The sequence below is a fragment of the Mauremys mutica genome, chromosome 16 (assembly GCF_020497125.1).
Source record: "Mauremys mutica isolate MM-2020 ecotype Southern chromosome 16, ASM2049712v1, whole genome shotgun sequence".
NCBI lineage: Eukaryota > Metazoa > Chordata > Testudines > Geoemydidae > Mauremys > Mauremys mutica.
Genome location: NC_059087.1, coordinates 8,142,512 through 8,167,097, shown reverse-complemented (window position 1 = coordinate 8,167,097; position 24,586 = coordinate 8,142,512). Strand labels below are relative to the sequence as shown.

Genomic DNA, 24,586 nt, shown 5'->3' with positions numbered 1-24,586 from the left:
AATTAATGTGTGCCTACCTTATACAAATGTTGTGAGGCTTAATACCTTAAGTGAGGTGCTTTGAGATCCTGGGTTCGAATGTGCTCTGAAAGCACAACAAATTTTACGCTGATTACCAGCTAAAGCATTTTGGTATGAATAAGAAGGAGGTTATATGCCAGCCTCTAAAGAAGGGGCCACTAGTTCAAAAAATTCTATTTTTCCAAATCTCCCCAAGCAGTGTTGTATTGTAGAGATGCAAACGAGAGGGTTTGACCCAGCCTCATTTTACAGGGTTCCTATTCCATTATGCCACTGGCATCCCTAGATACACAGCAAAGCTATGTCATGTAATGACAACAGAGCTGCATGATTATTTATACCTCCAGATCTAGGCTGCTATGCAGAGATCAAAAGAACTGAAAATGGCTGAGATCTGACTGTGTCTCATCTAACCCCATCTCTTAGAGTCAAGCATTTTGAGTGTTAAGGAAAGAAGAGGGATAAGGAAAGAAGAAAAGAAATAGAGATTCAGTGTGATTAGGATTGTGATTATGTTGAATACTTGTTATATTAGATAGTGCAGAACTCGATAATGAGGCCGGAATTTACCTATCCTGAAAGGCACTTGTTGGGGTAAAGTAAAATTACCAGTTAGTCGGCAGGATTTGTTCTCCTGCTCTTGGTGTAAGTATGCGGTAATGGGCCTGGGTTTCCTCGCCTTACAGACACTGGACACTCAGTGTTGTTTGCCTGCAAAACTTCCCCACTGCTTGGGATTAGGGCTGCATTTATTAGGCCTTAAAAAAGGAACAGAAAAACCCCAGGAGGATTCCTGTGTCTGGTATCCTTAGGCTGGGGGGTCTTTCACAATCATTAAGGGCAGCAAGCAAAATAGTGCCTCCCCCCCTCCGCACCCCCTGCTTCTGCAGGCTCTGTGGCCTTCCAGCCTCCTTCCCAGGGAAGATCAGTAGCTGATATACATTGCTGGCTAACAATCCCAGCTACCTAATCTCTGCTGGTCCTCAGTACATCCTTGCTACCTGCTCTGGACAGGGTGTATTCGGTGGAGAGGGGTGCTCTGTGGACTGTGAAGGGAGGGTGTCCACCCTGTTCCACTGACCCAGGAGAGCAATCCCTGTGGCTGTCCAGGTAGGATTTTAATCAAACTCTCTGAACTTCTGGGAGCAGAGGCTAGAGGCCCATCCTGAAATTCATCAGCAGAATAAATCACTTTCTAAGACATGAGAGTCTTTGGCCTTATTTGCCTTCAAGGAGTGAGGAGAAGTGCCTGTTTTTGAGCAACTGCAGTGAAGACACATCACTATCTCCTCCTGCTTGTATGTCATTACCCACCTCCCCAGCGGTGGACTGCAAAATCAGGTTGTGAACAAGACTGGCCTGCTGGTTAGTACAGCAATGACAGACACTGGAAACTGTAGCATTAAGTATAGGGCAACCTAATCAAGTCTCCCACCATGATTCATAGTGCTCTGATTATTTGATTTCACAATGTCAACTAAAAAGGCAGCCCTCACCTTCAGAACATGTTGACAACTAGAAAATAATTTGGACAGGTGGATTGTGCTTTAATTGTCAATGCTTGTAGCTTTTCCATATGTTCTTGGTCTTGGACTCTTACAATCATAGGGTTGTTATATCTGTCTGCTGCCTATATATGTTGCTGCAATGAGAACCTATCCATTTAGGAGCTAAATTTCAAGGTTTTTGGATTGCTTTGATATTCAGGAAGTTCTGAGTTCTAATCCTGACTCTGACATTGATTCTCTCTTTGGTCTTGGACAAATCACTTAACTTCTCTGTGTCTCAGTTTCCTCGTTTGATGATGATGACCTCATAATTGGGTTGTGGATTAGTTAATGTTCAAACAGTTTTGAAAATGAAAAGCTGTACATAAAAGCTATATTATCATTCCATTTTATAGGACATGATACAGCCTCATTTAAATGATAATTTAAATACACTAACTCTTAATCCTGATAAAATGAGACAAACAGGGGAAATTCACTTCTCAATGTTTCTGTGGCCACCATTTAAAAAAAGTCAAGAGTTTGCATCTTCATGCAGTTGGACAAAGACAATATCTATATACTTCATAACACTTTAATTAGACTTACTAAAACTGTGCCCTTGAGCTGTGGACAGATGTACAGAATATTAAAAGAAAATCATATAAACTGGACCCAAAACCTACAAATGACACCCCAACACTTTCCACATCCTTTTGCAATCACTCACCCCATTGTAGTTGGGGAAGAATCCTGGGAAACTGATAATCCTGGGAATTTTTAGGTAACACTGCAAACTCTGGGCTCTAGTAAATCAAGAAGGGGGAAGTTAAGGGTAATGTAGCATCTTTAACTTTAAATTTCGTGGTTTAACAGCCTGTGTTCATCTGTACTGGTAAACTGTGACGCGGCTGCCCTTTGACACCTTGTGGGAGGCAGCTGTTCCCATAGAAGCCAGTGGTAGTGGTAACATGTCCAGAGAGAACTTCTGCAGAACTGCAGAGTTCTGGCCTGCAGAATTTATGGGATCATAAATTACTTTGTAAGCCAAGAGCCTCTAAACTTAGCCAGAGACGCCAGGTTCTGGGTTAAGAGCAATTAGCATCTTCTTTCACCAAGGAGATTGCTCGTATCTGAGAGAGCCTCATAGGCCACCACTGAGATCGGGACTGAAAAAACATGCACCATCCTCCCAAGAACTCTGCCTTTTCATAAATTCAAGTAGAAATCATGACTGAGTGCTACCAATGCTTCCAACACTTGTGACTCTGACCTCTTCCCTTACTGGATGGTAGAAGAAAGTAGAGAGAACCTGGAGCCTTTCCTAATGGAGATCTTCAACATCTTCTGCAATGTGGGGAATCTGCCACCCAACCTCACACCTGCAATAATCCATCCTGTACTAGAGAAACAGTCACTCAGTGCTAGAGGTGTCCCACCCTCCCTTTTGTAAGCAAGCTGGGAGGGGAGAATGTTACCTATCAGATGGCAATAACCTGGATCCCTCTTACCCTGGCTTCAGGCCAGGGTGTGGTGTGCTTACAGTTTGGAGAAATGGATGCGTCGTGAGGTTCAGTGACTTGCTCAAGGTTCCACAGAAAGTCAGTGGCAGAGTTGGGAATAGAACCCCGAATACAGTGCTTCCATTTACAGTCTGCATGAATCAGAGTGACCATCCCAGCTAAAGTGGAGAGGCAGTGCAGAGGGAAAAGGCGCACAAAGGAAAAAGTGTATCTGCTAAAAAGTTTGCTTCTGATTGATTTCTCCCACTGATACAAAAAGATGTAATGCAGCAGTCCTGCTTATCCTCCATTATTATTATTATACAAGAAGCCACAGCAAACATTCAGTTCCAGGTGTTCTAAGGCTCTTCACACTGTTGGTTTCTAATGCCAACAATTACCATAACTCTGCTGAACTGCAGCCTGTGACAAAAAGATAAGAGCTTGATCCAACTAGCCCTGGCTTGGTTAACTCCAGTGAGACCACTTGCCTAAAGAAGTGTTTGCAAGAATGGACCCCAGGCAGTTCATTAGTAGGGAGACATACTTTTTCATATGGGGAGGGGACAGGAAATTTGAAAGCCTGTCTGAGTGGAACCCTTTGTTTATAGCCCTTTTTTCTGTTGCAAAGGGCTCATGATAAACGGGGTTAGGTTAGCCCAATATTTAAATGACATTCATTGGAATTACTCATTCCATAATTGTTGTTGTGAGGTCATGTGCTGTGTCCCATGTTTGTGCTGCTGTGCCAAGTGATTTATTTTAATAGAAGCCTTTAAGTAACTGGCGTTCTTGCTAATCATGGTGCATCTGCTTCTCTGGGTTCCCTGTTACGAGTAATTTAATGCTATTACTTTAGCTGGAAGGGCTCTGTGTCACCATCTGTCCTGGAAAGCTATTGATGGGGCTGTACGGAACATGGAGTGTCATCAGCAGAAGAGAGAGATCTCTAAAGGGATGACTGGATTTCCTGTTGTAATATAATATAAGAGGGTTTACTGTGATTATGGCTTAGATGAACTAGTATCTAAAGGTTGTTAGCTGCTATTTGAATTTGCTGGGGACATTTCCCCAGATGTGTATGGAAAGATGAGATGTAATGTTGTTAGCAGTTAGTTCCAGGTAGTAATCTCAAAGGTTAATCATTAAAAGGTTGAAGTTTGTAAGGATACAAGTCCTGTGAAATTAGTATCTAAAGAGCCCCAACCTCAAATGCCTGCACATCTGCAGCTCCCAGCAACCTAACGTTCAGCAGCAAAGGCTTGCCAGATGCTGCTCAAGCCAAACATTTTCCTAATCAATGATTATTTTTTAATTGTTGTTTACAGACCTGTTCCACGTAATAAACATCTCTTCAGAATATGGCAAGGAGTCACAACAGACATGAAAAGGCTACACAGTTGAAAAGCAAGTTGCTCTCTCGTTATCAAAGCCAGTGATGCAGTATAACGTGTAAACTTGTAAATTGAACACAGGTATAGGGTATCTTCTCGGCTGTGTCAGAGCATGTTACTGATGCCTTTACTTTAGTCATGAGATGAATTCACTCATTGTTCAAGTGACTGGTTTATAATCGAGTTAGGAAATTGCACTGTTCTCAGTCTAACCAGATCTGTCCTTGTCAAACCATTGTGGTTACGTAGTTTTTTCCTGTAGTCTAATGGAAAGCATAGGAGCTTTTCACAGCATACTGCTAAAGGAATTCAGTGACGGGTTTGTTTTGTTTTGGTTTTGTGATGGTTCCATCCTTCTCAATGTGCCTGACTGGATGGTGCACGGTAACTCATGTTTTGAGTTTTTAGTACCCGTTGGACCAACCCAGAATCCTGGCTCCAAACTCCCCTGAAAGTTCAGTTCCAGATCTCAGGTCTGTGGTTCAGGCCCTGCTTTAATTTTATTGAGCAAAGTGCAGCGTCTCTTCACTTTTCATATATATTTAATAGAAAAATGTACTTGCTGCATATCAACATAGCTTGTGCAAATAACCTACACGCAAGAGGAGCAAATATGCACTACACAAAGCAGGGCCAAACTCTCATCCAGCTGCAAAGCCCACCCAGAGAGGTTAGGTGGAAGGGCTGGTGCGGCTGAAAGCTGGGTGTGAATTAGCCACAGTCACTCCAAACTCTGGGCTATAGTAGTTGGCTGTGGTGCTCTACAAGCCCCGCTACCCAGGCGTTTTGGCTGGTGGATCTATGCAGCTCATGGATTCACTGGCCATACCTCTTGTTTACCACCAACCCTTCTCCATGGTGCCATAAAGGGGATCACAACAAGGAATACTCTGTGGCAGGGCGGGGGGAGCATAGCATGTCTGCATCCCCCCATGGCCCACCATCTTCCATGCAATGCTTCCATTGCACACCTATGCCAGAGGTAGCAAGGTTGACCTGTGAAATAGTAAATCCTGATCTGTGCACAGTTGCACAGTTTCCAGCTAGATTTACAGTGGTCACCCATAAGCTGTTTTAATGACTCCACGTAAAACACACAGTCACAGTTGGCAGGAGGCTTTTCCTCTGGGATAATGTTTGTAAGGAGAAAACAGAACGAGTTCATGAAAACAAAAGGAATTGGAAATTCTCTTGTATCATAACAATGCTTAGCTTTTCAGAACAAGTAGATCTCCAAATGTTTTACAAAGGAGGTCAGTATCATTAGCCCCATTTTAAAGACAGGGAAAACTGAGGCACAGAGAGGGGAAGTGACTTAACCAGGGTCACCCAGTAGACCAGTGGAAAGTGCCCCTGCTTGGGCTCAAGCCGGGCTGATGACCGCTGGACGTGGGGCCCAGCCTTCCTAAGGGCATTCTCCCCATTTTCCAGGCAACAACTTCCCCTGAGCACCTATGCAGCAGAAGAGAGAACCCCCTTTCACCTGTGACTAGGATGTGCCATGACCCAATGCCACCTGTCCCATCACCCTTAAAAACCAGTCAGTTGCCTTGAAGAACTAAATGATTTTACCTCATTGTTGGCAGTCTTAGAGGCATAGGTTCCAACTCCAAGGGTGCTCTGGGGCTGGAGCACCCATGGGGAAAAAATGGTGGGTGCACCCACCAGCAGCCCCCTATCAGCTTCCCCCCACCCCCTCAGAACCTCCCGCCTGCCAGTGGGCCCCACCAATCAGTGCCTCCTACTCCCTCCCCACTCCTCCTGCCCCCCACAATCAGCTGTTTCATGGCATGCAGGAAGCTGGGGGGTGGGGGGAGGGGAGAGGAGCAAGGATGCGGCACACTCGGGGGAGGGGGTGGAACTGGGTGGGAAGAGGCAGGGTGGGGGTGGAGTGGGGGAAGAAAGGGGTGGGGCCTGGGGCAGGGCCAGGAGTTGAGCAACCTCTGACACTTTGGAAAATCAGCGCCTGTGCTTGTAGGTATTTCCTATTGCAAGTACAGGGGAGCACAGGCAATAACAGTGCAGATGCTAATGCAACTATTTGTCTGTGACAAAACCAAACAGTATTACAGGGTCACCATTGTACCAACCATACAACACAAACCAGACAATTTTTTCTAACCCCAAGTCAATTGTGACAAAGTAACTTAATTGCAAAGAAAAAGTAGAGAGTTCTAATCTTGGCTGTGTATTGTGGTGATCGCGGTACCATTGGACTCCGAAGCAGAGAGGGATTGTTGTTCATGTTGGGCCCATTCTTGACAAACTGCCTGTCACTAATTAGCTTTTTCTGAATGTAAGAAAATGACTCTGCTTTTCAGTAACACGTTTATAAACCATCCTGGAGCCAACTTCACACCTGGTGTCACTGTAGAGTGACCCCAGGCATGGATCTGGTCCCACTGTCCGTAAACAACTTGTTGCTTGGTGGCGTAAGACCAGTGAAACTGGTCGCTGGGCAATCTCAAAAGTAAGAGATTTCTTCCTGGCAGAGAATCGACAGTTTTTGAATCACAACATTTATAGATGCTTAGGATACTCAGCAGAAACATTTCCAGGGAAAGGCATGCAAATTACTTCCAAGGAATTGTTAATTTTGTCTGATAAGGAGGGAGAGGCCTCTTTTACAAGGAGCTGATCAAGCATAGCAGATAGCAGCTTTTTACATGAAAGCTAAGGCTCTGTACACGTTACAGCTTACATGGGTATAACCTACATTGCTCAGGGGTGTGAATAAACCAGCCCCTCCTAGTTACCTAAGTTTCAGCAAGGTAAGCGTCAGCGTGGACAGTGCTTTGTAGGCGGAAAAGTTTCTCCCGCTGACATGGCAACCGCTGCTTGCCGGGGCTGGAATAATTAAGTCGATGGGAGAGCTCTCGCCCGTCGGCTTACGGCATCTGCCCTAGTAATGCTACAGCGGCGCAGCTGCACGCTCTGTAGTGTAGCCATAGCCTGAGTCTCTAGCCCTAATAGTGGTGGAGAGAAGCTTGAAAACCTGAGAGAGACACAAGGTGGGTGTGGTCGTATCTTTTATGGTTAGGGTGACCCTACGTCCCGCTTTGGCCGTGACAGACCCCGTTTTCAGCTCTGTCCTGGCCATCCCTTTCCACACCCTTTTACGATCACTCACCCCATTGTAGCTGGGGAAGAATCCTGGGAAACTGAAAGTCCTGGGAATTTTCAGGTAACACGCTGCAAACTCTGGGCTCTGGTAAATCAAGAAGGGCCGGCAAGGTGTTCAGGCGGTCAGCCCCAAGCCCAGCTGCAAGCAGCACGGGGCTCAGCGTGTCAGCCCCAGCCGCAGGCAACATGGGGAGGGCAGCTCTGGTGAGCCCTGTGCATGGGGGGGGGGGGTGTGTGGAGGTGAGGGGGGGGCAGCTTGGCGGAACCCTGGGCTGTCCTGTTTTTACTTTAAGAAATATGATCACCCTATTTATGGGACCAACTTCTGTTAGTGAGAGACAAGCTTTTGAGCCACAGAGAGCTCTTCTTCACCTATATTGAAAACACGAGCACAGTTCAACTAAGACATTGATTCCTGCCTGTAACTGCAGAGAGCCTGAAACTGTAGCTCTGGGAGGTGTGGGCTGCCCCATTCGCCTCAGTGGGCTAGCAACTCAGATGTCCGGTGGTGCTATTTTAAATGTCACCGTTGTTAGCTATTTCACTGCTGTTGATGTAAGTAAGGGAGGAGAAGGAGGATCACAGATCTGCACAGTGTACTCTGAGTGGAGTCTCATTTAATTGATTGGTGTTTGGGAGAGGAGCACCATTCACACACACACCCTGCCCCTCTCTGAGCCATGGAGCCACCATGTCAGAGGGGAGGAGCAGAGGTTGGATACATTTGAGACCCACCAAGGGGGAGCAAATATTTCAGAGCCCAGCAAGGCACCTGCAAGCCCTCTGTCAACCAGCCCCTTACCCAGCCTTCCAGGCAGTGAGGGACAAGTCTGTGCTGGTGGTGGGTGTGGGGCTAGGTGGCTTCCTTCCTGGCTGATGGCAGCTGTAAGCATGAGGACTAGAAACATAACTCTCTTTAAATGCTCTGGGAGCTTGGGGCCCTTGGTACATGCCAGTTGTGCCTGCGTTGCCTTAATCCAGCCTGCCCAAGGGTGATTCTGAACCCAGCAAGGGAGGAGCCCAGCAGAGCCTGCGTGATCATATTTTGAATATCTGTGCAATGGGCTGTGAGTGGCATGTCACTGTGGCTTGCCTAGTGGGTGGAGTTTGGGAGAATTCAGCCGCTTTTCCCCCCAGTTCAAGCCCTGCAGAAGTTCATACAGTTTATATAGACAGTAAATACAATATGAGAAAGCAAAGCTCTTCTGCCATGACGACACCTGGGCTTGATTCCATCCTGTCTCAAACTTGCTACATGGTAGGCACTTGGTATTTTATTAAAGAAAATGCCCTGCTGTGCAGGGCATCTATAGACAATCCTTTACTGCTGCACAACTTTCTGATCCATTCAATGGGAGTCTCATCTGAGTAGGAAATGCAGATGTTGGGCCTCCAAAGTGGTTGGCCCATTGGATAGCTCTCTCAAAGACTATAGGGAAATGAGAAACTTTTAGCAGAAAGTCAAAAGTGGAGATATTGTGCTCAGACTTCACTTGATTACTGACATGATATAAAGTGTATAGTATTACATGCTTTTATCAAGAATAAAGCCTAGATTTCTCCCCCCCCCCCCATCTTGGTATCAGCTATGGTTATAAAAACGGGCCACATAAATCATCACCATTTCAGCATCCAAATCCAATGCAGGTGTTTGTCTGCAAATCTCCACGCACAGTTACTGTTCTGTGTGAGATAACAGGCTTGATCCTGGGTGCTGATTTCAGTGAGAACTGAGGATGCTCACTCAGGCTATTTCATGTTTCAGCCCAGAGCAGGGAGCTGTTATCTGATTCTGAGTTCTTTATCATCTCTAGTGGTAGGTCTCAAGGCAGCCAACGCAGGGTTTTACATGGTGTGATTTGGCACTAAATATGTCATCCATGTTTCCCCTGCTGCTTCACATTTCCATGTACTACTGCCATGTAATGAAACTCTAGGGCACCATAATTTGCATCAGCTCTTCAGACCAGATGCTCTACTAAGGTGACCAGACAGCAAGTGTGAAAAATGGGGACGGGGTGGGGGGTAATAGGCGTCTATAGAAGAAAAATCCCCAAATATCGGGACTGTCCCTATGAAATAGGGACATCTGGTCACCCTATGCTCTACTATTATTCTGTCTGACACATTTGCCATGCCTGCTGGGTTGCTGCCTTTTCTTAGACCTGCTACGTTATGAAATTACAAAATGTTTAGGTCATCAAGATTATTTAACGTTGTTGTCATAAATATTTGGACAGGACTTGGCCGCTGCTTACATAAGCACTGAAAGACAGTAACTTGTTTTAAGAGGATGTGTGTTTAATGAACAGCAAGCTCAATGCTCTCTCTATAAATTATTTTTACAAATGTGCTTCTCTAAACTGCGTATCACAGTTTACAAAAGACAAGACCCAAAAAATTTTTATATTTAGATTTTTTTTCTCTGTTATCGGGGGGAGGGGAGGATTTAAAATGCTTCGAGACTTGGTTGGAAGGTGTATAGCTCTTCTTTGCTTGTTGTTTTGTCCTCAAACGCAGATTCTGATCTGCATCTTATTAATCACTTTTTGTTAAACCATGTTTCCTTTCATGTTGTTTTTCTGCCAAAAAGAAAGGGTCAGTATTGCAGTATCTTTTACGGTCAATTTGGACTACTAATTCCAATTTGTTAATTTCCCAAGTGCTAGCCTTTCCAATGCACTTTAAAAAACAAACAAAGAAAATGAGTCAGGTGTTCTGAAATACGAAGTCCCTGCAGTATCCTACACACTGCAGCATGTGTGTTAGAAGTGCACAAACATTTTGGGCATCTCTGTCTTTCTTTGCAGGCATTGAACTTAGGTTTTCTTATTAAATGAATGCTGCCAGGGTTTGGGAGAGTTCTCAACATAAGCCAGGATATGGAAGCTGCCAGAGGGTGCTCTGTGCATTCTGGCGAATTTAATATATTTTTTCTATAAATATCTTAATTATCAGGGTGTAGTCTTCAGGCTGTTCTTAAAGAGTTGTCTCTTGCCAGATCATTAAAGGAAAATGCCACTAAATGCTACATTTTCTGCCTATATATTGCATTGTGATGTTGCAGCTAATATTTGTTGTTTAGTCGCTCTGATGTAACATTGCAAAAATATATGTCAAAGCAGGCAAAACCCAATTCCTGCTACTTCTGGTAATGTAAAAGGTTATGTGGTGTGGTCTGATCAATTCAGATCTGAATCCAGACTTCAGAGTGTTTGAATGCAAAGCTTTGATTCAGCCTATTATAGATCGGGGAGTTGCCTGTGACATTTGGGTTTGGATCTTGATTTAACTTCTTCACAGTTTCCAGGCTGTCCTGCACTAGGGTTTTGGCCTGAGTTGGTGTCTAATAGACCATACCTGCCTTACTGCTTTGGTTAGTGGATAAATAAGATGACCCAGTAGGTCTCTTCCATTTATAATCTCTCTGATTCTGGGGGTAGCATGTGATAATATGAGATCATTGGGTGACTCTGCAGTGAGGAAGTACTGTGCAGGAATGGTGTCCCTAGCCTCTGTTTGCCAGAATCTGTGAATGAGCGACAGGGGATGATCACTTGATGATTACCTGTTCTGTTTATTCCCTCGGGGGCACCTAGCACTGGTCAGTGTCGAAAGGCAGGGATACTGGGCTAGATGGACTTTTTGTCTGACCCAGAAGGGCCATTCTTATGGTCTTATTTGTTGGTGGTTAGCGGCTGTTGTTGAATATCAGTCAGTTCATGTAGGGTTAAATGCCATCTCTCAAGTTAACGTGCGTTGAGCAAGTGGTATGTAAAATGTGTACAAGTAAAAACAGTGGTGTCTTTTCCTTTCAGAAAAAGAGCAGAGAAGAGACATGTGGAGAAGGCAGTGGAGTGGAGATCCTGGAGAATAGGCCGTACACGGATGGTCCTGGTGGCATTGGGCAATATACCCATAAAGTGTACCATATTGGTATGCATATACCCAGCTGGTTTCGGTCTATCCTGCCAAAGGCAGCTTTAAGAGTGGAAGAGGAGTCATGGAATGCATATCCTTACACAAGGACAAGGTACTAGTCCATGTCGCCCTCCCTAGATTTTGAAAGGAACTTTACTTGCCATGACTGAGTCCCAATGACATCCCTTGTGTATCCATGAACATTTTTTAGGGAAACATTGGCGCCAAGTCCTGAAATCCTTACTCAGTCCTCAGAGATTTGTGTGAGCAGGCTCGGTGAGGATTTCAGGTTTTGGCCCATTGTCTAAAGTGTAAGCCCGGTTGTGCACCCAAGTGTGGAAAATCATTAATGTTTTACACACAATCTTGTGTGTCACCCTGCATGTTCCACGAACTGTTGCAAATATCTGATTGTTAACTTAGATTATATTTAAATGTGTGTGAAGATGGCAAGGTCAGCATGTCAAACACGGCCTAGTAAAAGTGAAATTGGATTTGCATCCCGACCCTGTTCTAGGTTGGAGAGTCGGAGAAGTGGGGGAGAGAGCGATTTAAGGATAGAAATAAAAATAATAGATATTTTGGAGGCTCTCAGATATTAACATGCTGGGGGCTTTATTATTATTATTAATTTATTGATTATGTATTAATTAAAAAAAGAAATAACCCTACACCTAGTAGAGTTTTTAATCCCCAAAAGGGAAGAGAGCCAAAGACTCCATGGGGCCCCCTAGGGACTTTGCCGTTGCCATTCACTGTATTTGGAAGGCATTTGGATATTAGCGTGATGGGCAGCAGTCACTCTTAGCCTAATATTGGAGATAATCTGTGGTCTTGGAGTCTTAGTGTAGCAGAGCATTCCCATATAAACCATATCCTGAGGCCACGCTCTGGCCTAAGAACAAAATGTTAACAAAGCAAAATCACTGGCTCCTTTTTTGTACATGCAGATTGCATCTTAAAGGGTATTTAAAGCAAAACATGAGCGAGAAATGACCTGGATTCGCAGCCGGTATTTAGGTGTCTGTTATGAAAGCACTTCTCTACTCCATCAAGCCTAATAGGCTTTAGTCTAAGCTTCATTACTCTTCTCTTCCAGGTATACGTGTCCTTTTGTGGAGAAATTCTCTATTGATATTGAAACGTATTATAAAGCCGATCCAGGGGATCATGTCAATGTATTCAACCTTTCTCCTGCAGAAAAAAGACAGACAATTCTTGGTGAATATCACTTTTCCCCTCACTTTTTCTTCTATCCTGCCTATTGATTGCTACACAGAAGTTTTTATAGTAATTTTTCGTAGGGGAAGAAGCATTGTCTAATGGCTACAAAAAATAAGTGGTAACTAGGAGATCTGTTCCTGGCCCTGCTGCAGACCATGTGTGACGCTAGGCAAATCGCTTAATTTTTTCCATCTGTCTCCATTTTTCCAACTGTAAATGGGGCTAATACTTTCCTGCCTCATTTGGATGCTGTGAGGACTAAGGCTTCTTAAAGGGCTGTGAGATACCAGATAGAAAGAGCTATCAAAGGGGAAGTATTGCTAATTTTAAATAATTTTATAATAATATATTTTCTTTCTATGAGAAAACATTGTTCCTATGTAAACTTTCAAAACATAGGAAGGATCTTCCCCCTTTCTCCCCAGTATCATCTCAGCACTGGCTAACATTTCAGCCTTCAATTCCCATTTGCACCCTTTTCGGCAGATCAGTTTATTGAGCCTTACAAACAAAGGACTTCAATGTGAAGAAGGCAAAAGGGGCATTTTGTGAAAAGGCCGAAAATGGCAAGTGTCATCCTAATTCCCATTGCTTGTATTTCCTACTGGCCAGTCCCTATGGCATAAGCAGTAGACACATTGTGTCAGAGTTAGTGCTAGCTATTATAGTTACACGCCATTAAAGCATCACTTGCTTATGAAACTACTGACACGCTCATTGATTGATCTGAGTTTTGCCTGGCCTTCTTTTAGGAAATGTGAGATTAGCAAGCACAGTGTCCCAGTGATGGAAAGAAGGACACCTAGTGGTTGCTGTACCTTTTTCTTAGCCACTCCTGAAACGCTGCCTATCAGTGGGCAAAGATAGTATCTAAGGTGCAGTTTTACTGTGTTTAATTTCTGTAGGCTTGAAATGTTTTGTTATTTTCAGCCTGGATTAGTGTGTTCTTGTCATTAAATGTCAAACCTGCCTGATCAGCCTTTGTGTACTAAATTGACTCTATAAAAGAATGATTTGAGTCATGTTCCTTCATACAGAACTTATTGAAAGGCCTGTCAATTCTGAGGAATAACTGAGATATAACTGCTTCAGATGGAAGTTTAGATGCCTCTAGCAATGTTTTCTGATCTCAGGATTATTTACAGACCTTTTAGGATGCATTCATTAGTTCAGCTACGGTTGCTTGGTCCCCCTTATCACAAAAGTATTCATTAAATAATTTTTAGACTTCAAAGCAGAAAATGCAGATTACATATTGTCCATAGCACATCAGCAAATGGGAAGTAAACCAGTAACATCACTGTGATGTTCTGCAATGGTACCATATTCAGTGGCTAGTCTCTGTTCTATGATATTATTAGAAAAGAACTGTTGTATTATAAGCTTCTAAATTTAGGCAGAGCTACAGCATTGTGGTGGCATGAGGAGCTGAAGGGTGAAATATACAAAAATTCTTTTTACAGCTGAAAAGATGTAACAGAGCTGCCAAAATACCCTCGGTTTACAAAATCTTTGGGCAAAAATATCCATTTGCTAAGACTGCGCATGTGAGTTCTCCAGGCATTGTCAACATCGCTGTCTAGCAGAATTGTATAAACAGTTTAAATATCAGTTGTTTAAGAGAAAATACAAAGGAGCTAAATTGCTTTCATGTTTCTGATAAACACCAAAGCGATTTTTAAAAGTGGTATTTTATAGTTATGCAGAAAGAGAAAACTTTTAAAAAACTATTTGTGTTTTCTGCCTTTAGATCCTATTGATATTGTTAAAGATCCTATCCCACCACATGAATACAAGTCAGAAGAGGATCCAAAGCTTTATAAATCTGTGAAGACTAAAAGAGGGCCATTGTCAGAGGACTGGATCGAGGGGTACAAGAACAACCCTGGGAAATATCCAATCATGTGTGCATATAAACTGTGCAAAGTGGAGTTCAGATACTGGGGGATGCAGTCCAAAATCGAGAGGTTTATCCACGACGTTGGTGAGTAATTGTAGTCTTGTACGTGCTGTCAAAATTTTAACATTGTTTTTAGCATTTCTGAGTCAGAATGCAGCAGCATGTTACATAAACAGTATGTGCCCAGTTTTCATGTGTGGATGCCTTAAGAGGTCACTGGGCTACTCAGATTAACACTTGGCACAGAATCCTGTGCATATAACATAAGAGATGCCCTTAAAAGAGATTTTGACAGCACCATGCCGGATGGCTGTGGGACTGCCCAGAGTACCAGCATCATTCCCGTTGTTTGCAGTCAGACTGTGTGTGGACCCTAACCATGTTTGGTCATAGCTGTAGCCTGGAAAATGTTGGGCAGGGCCTTAATCCTCTGGAAAAAGGATTCATCTGTCACAAATCTAACTAATGCTTTCAAAGGTCTGTTGGTTTTCCTTAGAATGGGCCAGAGCCTCAGGTGCCTCCCAAACACAAGTAAATGGGCCTTGCAGAGGGGCCTGCCACAGGGCTTAGTGGAGGGGGGTGGAGACTCCCCACTGTGCCCCACACCTGCAGGCCTGGGTAGCCAGCCTGCCCTATAAAGCTGGCTAAGAGACAGGAAGCAGGGGGGAGACAGGAAAGGGAGGAGTGTGGGCTCTAGATCCCTGCTGGTTGGGAAGTTCGTAGTCTCCCACAGTGTTGGTCTCTGTAAATAATAGATGGTGAGAACAGACACAAACAATAAAAGGACATGGGGGCTGCACATCAGTCGGTCTCTGACTGTGTTTGTGGAGGGGCCAGGAGCAGGCACCGCTACAGTGATCCATTTGGAAAATACATATCTCACTTTTTCTTCCAACAGCTGATCTCAAATTTTAGACCTTTCATTAGTTTGTCTGTATAGAGTAGGAGCCACTTCAGTTTGTGCTAGATGAAGTGAAGAGATGATGACCTTTAAAGGTTTGGAGATTTGGTTCAGTTTGGGTGAACACCCTGTCATTTCTTCGTTTATCCAAACTGTCCAAAACTTTGAGTCTGCAAAATCATGCCTTGTGAGAACAGACTTCCTTGCAGTAGTTTGGAACTTCCCATCTCTGCCTAAACCCATACGTGTCAATGCTCCCAAAAATGGGGAAAAAAGAAAAAAAACCAAAACAACCAGAAACAGGGTTTTGGAAAACAGTTCACTGTTTACATTTTAGTTATTTATTTATTTATTGAGGCTCAGAAGTTTTATTTGCTTTGGGTCTCAGTTTGGGGCAACAATTGGGGATAGCCTTACATTAGCGCAAGAGAATTCAGTTGGGGAGTCCACCACAGGTTTTATAACGAGCCCAGTCTAGGCTGTGGGAGTTTGCTGAGTGCCAATTGGCTACCCAGGCAATGCAGAGGTGGTAAATGACACGTACAGCTAAGTACCTTGTGTTATCAAGTCAAATTTCAGTGTTCTTTTGAGAGTTCCCAGCTACCTGAAACAAAACTGTACTAAACCCCAGCTCTTTCTTACTTTAAAACTCTGTGAAAAACGCGCTAAATTCTTGGCTTAGAGAAGGTGGGAAGTAGAGGGCAGTGAATGTGTGCATGCTAACCAACAGATGTCTCAGAAATTATATGTGTGAGTGCTGGGAAAAAGGACAGATAATCCAAGATTTTAGTAATTACACTAAAACACAATCATTAAAATGGAAATGAAGATGCCAGATGTAATGTCCTAATTCAAATGTATATACTGAAAGCCCTTGGATTCCATTAAGTAATGACATCCAGCTTCTGTTCATGCTACATTTTCCTACATTATCTGCACAGTTGTTCCTTCCTATTGGCAAAGCTTCTTTGAATTGATTCTGCTCGCTCATACAGAACAACTGTGGTACTGCTTACAATAGTTAGCATTGGTCCCATTGTTTGTAATCATACTGTGTTTTCCATATTAGTTATCTCAGGAGCATTGTTACAGTCCATTCACTAGCCTCGGTAGTGGGTATCGAGTGCTCTGCTTGAGCCATTTTGGTTTTACTTTGTCCATAACCCAAGGCTCTTGGCCAGTCTTTCAGTCTGGTGTGGACGAATTGTTCCTCTCTGACAGACCGTACTTAGATGGCTCTTACACGATAACAAACCCCCTCAGTATATTGGGGAAATTAGTTAATTTCATCTCTGTCACAAAACATGGCAACAAAATAAAATGAGCCCTTTTTATCTGGAAAGTAAAGAGAAGTATATGGCCCTTTCAATTGTTCATAAATAGGATTGGTAGAATTTTTTTTTCATGATTTCAACCGATAGTATCAATGTTTAAATACAAGCATTTTTTTTATTATTTATCAATTTACATTTTCATTGTGTGAAATCATGGGAGGTGTCAGACAGTAGTGTGGGGCCAGACAGCAATTGTTTAATGTCTGAGGATGTTGAGATTCAAAACATTAAAGCTTTATAACTGTTAAAACACAAATTGTCAACATCACAAGTCAAAATATACAAAACAAATATCCTTAAACCAAATGCCAATAACTTCTCAAGCAGCATTTTTCTTTCTTTGCCTATCTGTAAAATACGATTATTATCGATGGAAATATTATTCATTGGTTTGCTTGTGTTGGGTGAAATTAACATTTACTGACATTTAGCAATAAAAATGTAATCTTTCCAATCCTTTTCATAAAGGAGCTTCGCATAAGTTAAATTGTGGTCTCTTGGAAAGATGGCTCTTGTATATTTCCTAAAAGACTTAATTCAGTCTCTTGTTGATCCAGCTGTAGCAGTGAGCCATACCATCTGATTGTCTGCCACTCAGGCTCCTTACCGCTGTGTTTTATTGATATAAATTATGCATCTTTGATGTGAAGTAACTTTAAGTTGCATAAAATAGGAGAGGTCTTTGAAGCAGAGTCAGAAAATTGAATGAAGAGTGGAAATTAAAAGTTGAGTATTTGTGGAGATGGATAGCCTTGCTTTACAGTCCATGCTTGCCATGTGGGAGAGAGTCTCCCTTTTGTTAATGTTTCCTTGGTACTGGTAACAGTTTGGAGGATGTGCTTGTTGTCTCAGGCCAAATTGGTAATAGCAAAATCACAATGTAGAAGTAAACTCTAATTCGGGGAGAGGGGGCTGTTAAACTGTACTCAGACCTCGCACTTCTCTTGTGGTTTTTATCTGAGGACCTTTTTTCACCCAAATTCCCTATTATCCTCATTTTACAGATGGGGAAGCTTACACATGGGCCAGCAAAGTGACTTGTCCATGGTCAACATGGTTCAGACTCCTAATGCTCTGCACTGTGTAGTTATTTAGACATACAATAGAAAGTTTGGGGAAAGAGTTGAAAGAGAAGAAAACATTCGTTTAGTTAAAAATAGGAAAATTATAATGTGTGGTTGACTTACTAAGAGGCTAGACAAGGAAGGGAATGGCTGTGAGAGAGGCCGTTGAAATGTTCTCAGTCCCTGATTGAACCGAGAAGTAATTTGTTAACTAATTGGACAGTCGCTGTTATCTGACATCTTGAGACACTCACTGAAAATGGGGGCTGTTAATCTAGTCTGCTGTGCTAATTGAATGTGCTTTGGAGTGAACCCCAAAGAGTTTAATTACATTAATGGTGCACAGTGTTGGACTAGTTCAGGATTTTTGCCATTCCCACTCAGTTGGCACCCTTTGTATGTGGGTTCTATTTCTTTTGTTTTTCTTAAACAAATCAGTGATGATGTATCTTAAGACTATATATTGCAGATGATGTGTGTGCCAGTGCTGATAACTTGGGAAGTTTCAGGATAAGCCCATATTTTTCTGAGAAGTTTTGCTTCACTTAAATTTTCTCTGTAACGTACTCAGCTAGTAATGTCTTCTCCAATGCCCATTTAAGTCTATGGAAGGACTCCCATATATTGGCCAGCCCTTACAGCTTGATGTGTACAAGTGTTGGCATCTCCTCTAAGCTTGTGTTTTAATAGATTGCAGCTGGAGGATCAGACATAACCGTATAATTTTGCTTTGTGAGTAGCCTAAATAAGGGAAACTGGGGGAAAATAAACACACAATTTCAGGGTTACATTTTATCAGACATGTTCAAGCAACTAGAACTGTTCGGACAAGGTTATGGTATCTGCTGTGGCTATCAAGGAAGTAAAGTGCCACACAAGGGAAATCAGACGTCCTTTATCTGCAGCCAGGAAATTGCAAGTGTGTTATAAAATGCTTGGGACGCGTCACTCTTGAGTGTAAAAACAACTGCCCAGATATACTTAGATTCTGCAGTGTTTTTATGTTCTACTTGGATTGTGTATGTGGTTTTACTTTAAATAGAAAAAGCAAACCCTGAACTACAAAGAGATCTTTAGCACAGACAGAGCCCTCCAATGGCTCCACACTGGTTGAATTCTAGAAGTATTATTATAATTTGACTGTTACAGGGTTGGCTGGGATGACAGGTTTGAAAGACAAGTGATTAAATGTCCATTGCTTGCTGATAATCACAAGGGATGATCTTTCCTAAAACAGTGGAAAATATTACAGTTAAATCAGCACAGAGATACTAGTTTTTTCTTAACTCAAAAATATGGCAATTTTTTTTTTTTAGTCAAAATGTTTCACTCCCTGGAGAGTTAATAAAACCACCTTAACTGTTATTAGTATGTAGGCTGAAGAGGTATTTGGTGCTTATCTGTAAAGAGACTGTTCCTGCATTTCTTTCACAGACCAAATTCACATTGACTTCAGTGGGTGTCTTGCCTGCATAAGGACACATAGGGTTGTGCTCATTCCATAAATGAAGGTGAGAATCGGAATGAGACAAGCCAGGGCTTTGTGACAATTTGTTCTCTATAAATTTCTCAAGATGAAAATCAGTTCTGATTCTCCCTTACTATTCGTCTTTCTTATGAGCAAAAGAGAGCTCTTTGGGAGACTACGTGGCAGCACTAGCTTTTCTTCATGCTATTGGACCAGTCTGTTGCATTCCAATCTAGGGATATGTCTGCACTGAGGCTGGGAGAGTGCTTCCCAGCTTGACTAGACAGGATCAGGCTCCCATGCTCTAAATATAGCATGTAGCTGGGGTTAGCATGGTGGTGGCTCGGGTTAGCCGCCCCTGGGATGGTGTCCTTAGCCTCTGTTTGCCAGAAGCTGGGAATAGGCAACAGGGGTTGGGATCACTTGATGATTCCCTTTTCGGTTAATTACTTCTCGGGCACCAGCATTGGCCGCTGTCAGCAGACAGGATACCGGGCTAGATGGACCTTTAGTCTGACCCAGTAGGGCCTTTCTTAAGTACATACCCCTAGGGGTCCAGGCGGGTTCATACTTACAGGGCTAGCCCGAGCATCCCACCCATGCTACCCCCGGCTACACTGTTATTTTAGTGCATTCGCTCAAGCCAGGCTAATGTATGCAAGTCTGCTTGAGTTGGGAAACATGCTTCCAACTGCAGTATAGATGTACCTTAAAAGTGTCAAAAGTGAAAGAACACAATTCAGTAAAGGTTACGTCCACCGTGACCCATGTTACCATGTGATGGTGGTTTGCTCTGCAGTGTCTGTTGCAACGTTCCAGGTTGTTGCAGCTCTGTTCTGTAAAAATAGCATCATGAAGTTCCATGGTTATTTGCTCTTACTGACTCTAGATCACATTTGCCCAGCTTAAAAGTAAAATGCTTTTTTGGTCTGACAGCCCCAAAAAGTTCTCCTGGGATCTGGCAGTGGAACTGGGAATCCCTTCGTGCATAGGGAGAATGGTCTTGTGGTTAAGACACTGGAAAGACATTCAAAGTCAGGGTTCAATTCCCAGTTGAGCCACAGACTTCCTTTGTGACAGGTCCCTCTGTGCCACAGTTCTCAAGCTGCCACGATATTATTTTTCGACCGCAGAGAGGTGTTGAGGATAAATTCAGTGATGTTTGCGATATGCTCAGATATTGTGGCAGTGGGGGCCAGGTAAGAACTTAGACCATGAACAGCAAGAAAGATTCCTTCCAGAGGCCAAATTGTACACTGCCTCCAGATCTTGTCCTGTGCCTGAAAGAACCATACCCAGCTTAATTGTCCTGTCCCAGGTTGAGTCTGCAGGGCTGGCAGGTAGAAAAACCCATTTCTTTACTGGTTAAATGAAAACTTTGGGTCTGGAATGACAGACATACGATAAACAGGGAGCCCCGCGATGTCATTTTCAAAAGAATGGTGCTGTAGGAAGAGGTGATTTAGGTCTCCAGCCAAACCGTTCATCCAGCTCTAGCACAGAAGAGCAAGATGCTCTCTTGTTGGGATGGGGGTTATATATGTAATTCCTATAATCTAAGGCAAAGGGAGTGAGACAGGGAGGTGAAGAGGAATTAAAGGAGACTGGCTTATTATCCCATGTGATTTTCTTGGTCCTATTGATTAAAACAAAGGTCTGTGATCAGAGCTGTCTAAGCCTTTACACAGAGCAATCGAGGCATTACTATACCCAGGCTGCATTCAGTAGTGTGAGCAGAGATTGTCATGCTAATGAGCCTCCCAAATTCTGGAATAGGGGCAGGCAGAGGAAGCAGGCTCCCAGCATTGAGATGGAGCTGGAAGGGTCACTGTGATCAGACCAAGCACCCACCCTTTCTCAAGGCGGCTAAGCAATACATTTTCAGAGCGTTGCCACCGTCCTAAAAGGTGCCAGTGCCAACCCATAGTAGATCTCAACCACAGCTGTGGCAGAACAGAGCACAATACAGTTGAAACCAGTGAAAGAATTTCTTGGCTGTAAACTCTCAGCCACAAAAAAAAGGGGGAATATGTGACTGGCCGTTTAAGCCTTGTTTGTAGCTGCTGAATGTCCAGCTGTTCTTGGGAAAGGCATTGGAGGTGACACCCATAGCTAAAGAGTTCCCCAGCAAGTCCATGACAAATAATCTGATTGGTGAAACAAAATCAGATTGTCTGGGGGAGGGGGGGGATTTAAACAGAATTGAGATGCTAATCACTGCTGCCCTGCCCCAAAAGGTCACAATGTGGTGGCTAGGATTTGCATGTGTTGCATGAAATTACCTCTTGAAAAAGGGCAGTGGATGCCTGGCAAGCACGCACACACTGTTGATACACGGCGTTGTATTTTGCAAACATAGCCTGAGCATATGGTGAGCTCAGACTGATCTGACACAAGAACCAATGACCCAATATACCGCCGCCTTGTCTTGAGTCATTCTGTCAGAGGCAAGAAATGACTTGGTGGTGCTTGGCAGACTGACTGTAGCACCATTATCTGACAGAGAATTCACCAGAATGAATAGCAAGAACACTGCCTATGGCTGGAGGGAATGACTTATGTGGAAAGAGAGAATCAAATATATGTATAAAAACAGTCACTGGGGGGTGGGGGGAAGACGTATCGGGTAACATGTTACAAATAATTAAAGGGTGCAAGCGACGGAAGGGAGAGGAATGATTTAGGCTGCTGCAAACAGGGGCGGCTCTGTTTTTTGCCACCCCAAGCACGGCAGTTAGGCGGCCTTTGGTGGCACGCGGACCTCACGCAGCACGCGGACCTTTACGGCGACTGGCACACATCCCCCCTCCTCCCAGCTTGCCGCCCCAGGCAGGCGCTTGCTGCGCTGGTGCCTGGAGCCGCCCCTGGCTACAAAAGGATAGATAACTAAGCAAAAGTAACATCAGACTGAAGATCTGGAAAATCTTTGTGGTAGTTAGATTTCTAAGAGTGTAGAATGGCTTTCCTAAGGAAGCTGTGACTATCACTTGAGACAAACAACTGGAAACTATATTCTGTGGGGAGCAATTCTGCCTTGACCAGGGGCAGAGGGAGTGGAGGATGGCTTTACTAGGTCTGTCCCTTCTCTGTTCTCTGTGGGGCTGAGAGAGACAGTCTTTACCCACGGCCTTGACTGCTTTTTCCCCCTTAATTAATTGTTAATTGGCTTCAATAATCCTGGGCCAGTTCAGTGACCTCTCTGTGGCTCATTGTGTCAGAAGCACAATTGTGGCCAGTGATCTTAGGTCAGAGGCCTCATTGGAATGGTGGACTGTCTGCAGAGCTGTCCTGTGTAGTATCATTCCCACTCAGAATGTGGGGACTCGATACAGTAATTGAAGTGCCAGTAACTCTGGACTTCCAATCTCACCTCTGTTGTTTTGGGCAATTCCCTTAACCCATCTCTGCCTCCGTTCCCAGTATGTGAAGTGGGGATAATGTTATTTATTTGAAGGGTTTGTGAGAATGAATTTATTAATGTGTGTAAAAGACTTGAAAGTTGAAATGTGCTGTTTGTATGTCCTGTGCATCCATCAGAGATAATTACCAGTTTAAGGGCATGATCTACCATGAGATTTTAAGTAGTCCTCATTGAAAATCCCAAACAATGACATCTGCTTTAAAGTCTAATGTCCTGGTAATGGTGGCCATCATGTTTAACTTTGGAAGAAAGTTTCTGGAGCACAGTCATAACTATTGTTCAAGTTTGTGGATGTTTGGAAGGATCTCCCTTTCGGAAATGTGGTGCATTGGAGTAAAATGCTAAATGATGTCATTATCCACTAGATGTTTCTAATGCATCAGTAAAGAGAGCCTGTATGTTGTGAAATAAAGTATTATTTCCCCTTCTCTCTCTCCTCCTGTGCCACTAGTTTGGAAGTTCATATTCATTATTCTATTTTGCCCACAAGTAGAGCTGTGTGCATATTCATGGGAAAACCTGATAGCACAGTTTGAAACTCTCCTGGATAGGAAACCAGGCAAAGCTTTGACCAGGGATATACCTGACCTACACAATTTGGATCCAGACTTCAAACCTCCCAAAATTCAGAGTGTGAGTTGCAGCTGGGCTCATTAGTTAGGCTCATTATATATAGAGAGAGGAGCCAGTCATGAAATCCAGCTCTGGGTTTGGATTATATGAAACCATCCCCAATGTAAATCAGTGGCAAAACTTGCATCGTCTTTAGTGGTGCAGACTCTGGCCCACTGAACGTCTATGCAATGTCAGCTTTGGGCCACTGTGGTCAGGGGTTAGTGAACTGACCAGTCTGTATAGATTTCAAATGGCTGGTAACATACCTCCTAACAGAGACCTCTTTATGGCAGATTGGTTAGCTCTGTGTAATTAATGCCACTAAAATCAACTCAGTGGTGATTTAGAGGCTTCTACTAAATGAATAACATTCCTACAGTGTGTTAGCTTTGCTGGTCACTGGCATGTTGTTGCTTTGCAGGCCTTCGGAAGGTAATGGTGAGAGCCCACCGGCAGGCGTGGTGCTGGCAGGATGAATGGTATGGACTCACCATTGAGGACATCCGGCAGCTTGAAAAGGAGGCACAGCTGATGTTGGCTCAGAAAATGGCCCAGTTCAGCTACAGTGAAAATGATGCCGAGCAGCATGGAGCCAAAGACTCCCCGAGCGAGAATGATGCTGAAAGCAAGGCCATGTCCTCCGTCGATGCGGCAGACGCTGCTAGTAATATTGGTGAAGCCGTGTCCGGGAGAGGGATAACCAAGCAGTGGTCCACGTCTTCCAAATCCTCGCGATCTTCAAAAAGAGGAGGTGAGATGTTCATAGTGGGATTAATTGCGTTAGGAAAAAAACATACAACTCTTGCTGTGGTGCTGATGTAACACGCTGGGTAAGTGTGATCATGTCTCTCTTTAGTGGCTAGCCCGTACGATGGGTCAGAGCTTATTTATTGCTACCAGCTAACTGAGTCTCTTCTTTAGCCTGTGCATTTGGTGTGAAAGTCCCCTCTAGTGGAGCTATGTTGAGGGTTATGCCCATGCTGCAACAGCGGCTCCTGAAATGACATTGCCATGAATTCCGTCAAAGTTAAATAAATTACAAAAGGGGGAAATGAAGAAAGGGAGTGAGAGCTGGTGGCAGTGATTGTTGTCAAAAGAAAACAAGCAGGGCACCATAGAGGGGGGATTAGTCCCTGTTAGTAACATGGAAATTTTTATAAGGTTTAATTCCTCAGGCGATGTTCTCTCTCTGGACATGTGCCTGTCTGATG

At 43.6% G+C, this 24,586-nt stretch overlaps 1 protein-coding gene across 1 annotated transcript in view; it reads left to right on the top strand.

The window, feature by feature from the left end:
- Positions 1-24,586, top strand: part of PITPNM2 (phosphatidylinositol transfer protein membrane associated 2) — a 197,852-nt gene that overhangs the window by 114,359 nt on the left and 58,907 nt on the right. Inside the window, exons 5-8 of the mRNA XM_044990077.1 lie at positions 11,346-11,560; positions 12,548-12,669; positions 14,423-14,656; positions 23,797-24,126. Of these exons, the coding sequence (XP_044846012.1) occupies positions 11,346-11,560; positions 12,548-12,669; positions 14,423-14,656; positions 23,797-24,126 (901 nt within the window). The remainder of the gene's footprint in view (positions 1-11,345; positions 11,561-12,547; positions 12,670-14,422; positions 14,657-23,796; positions 24,127-24,586) is intronic.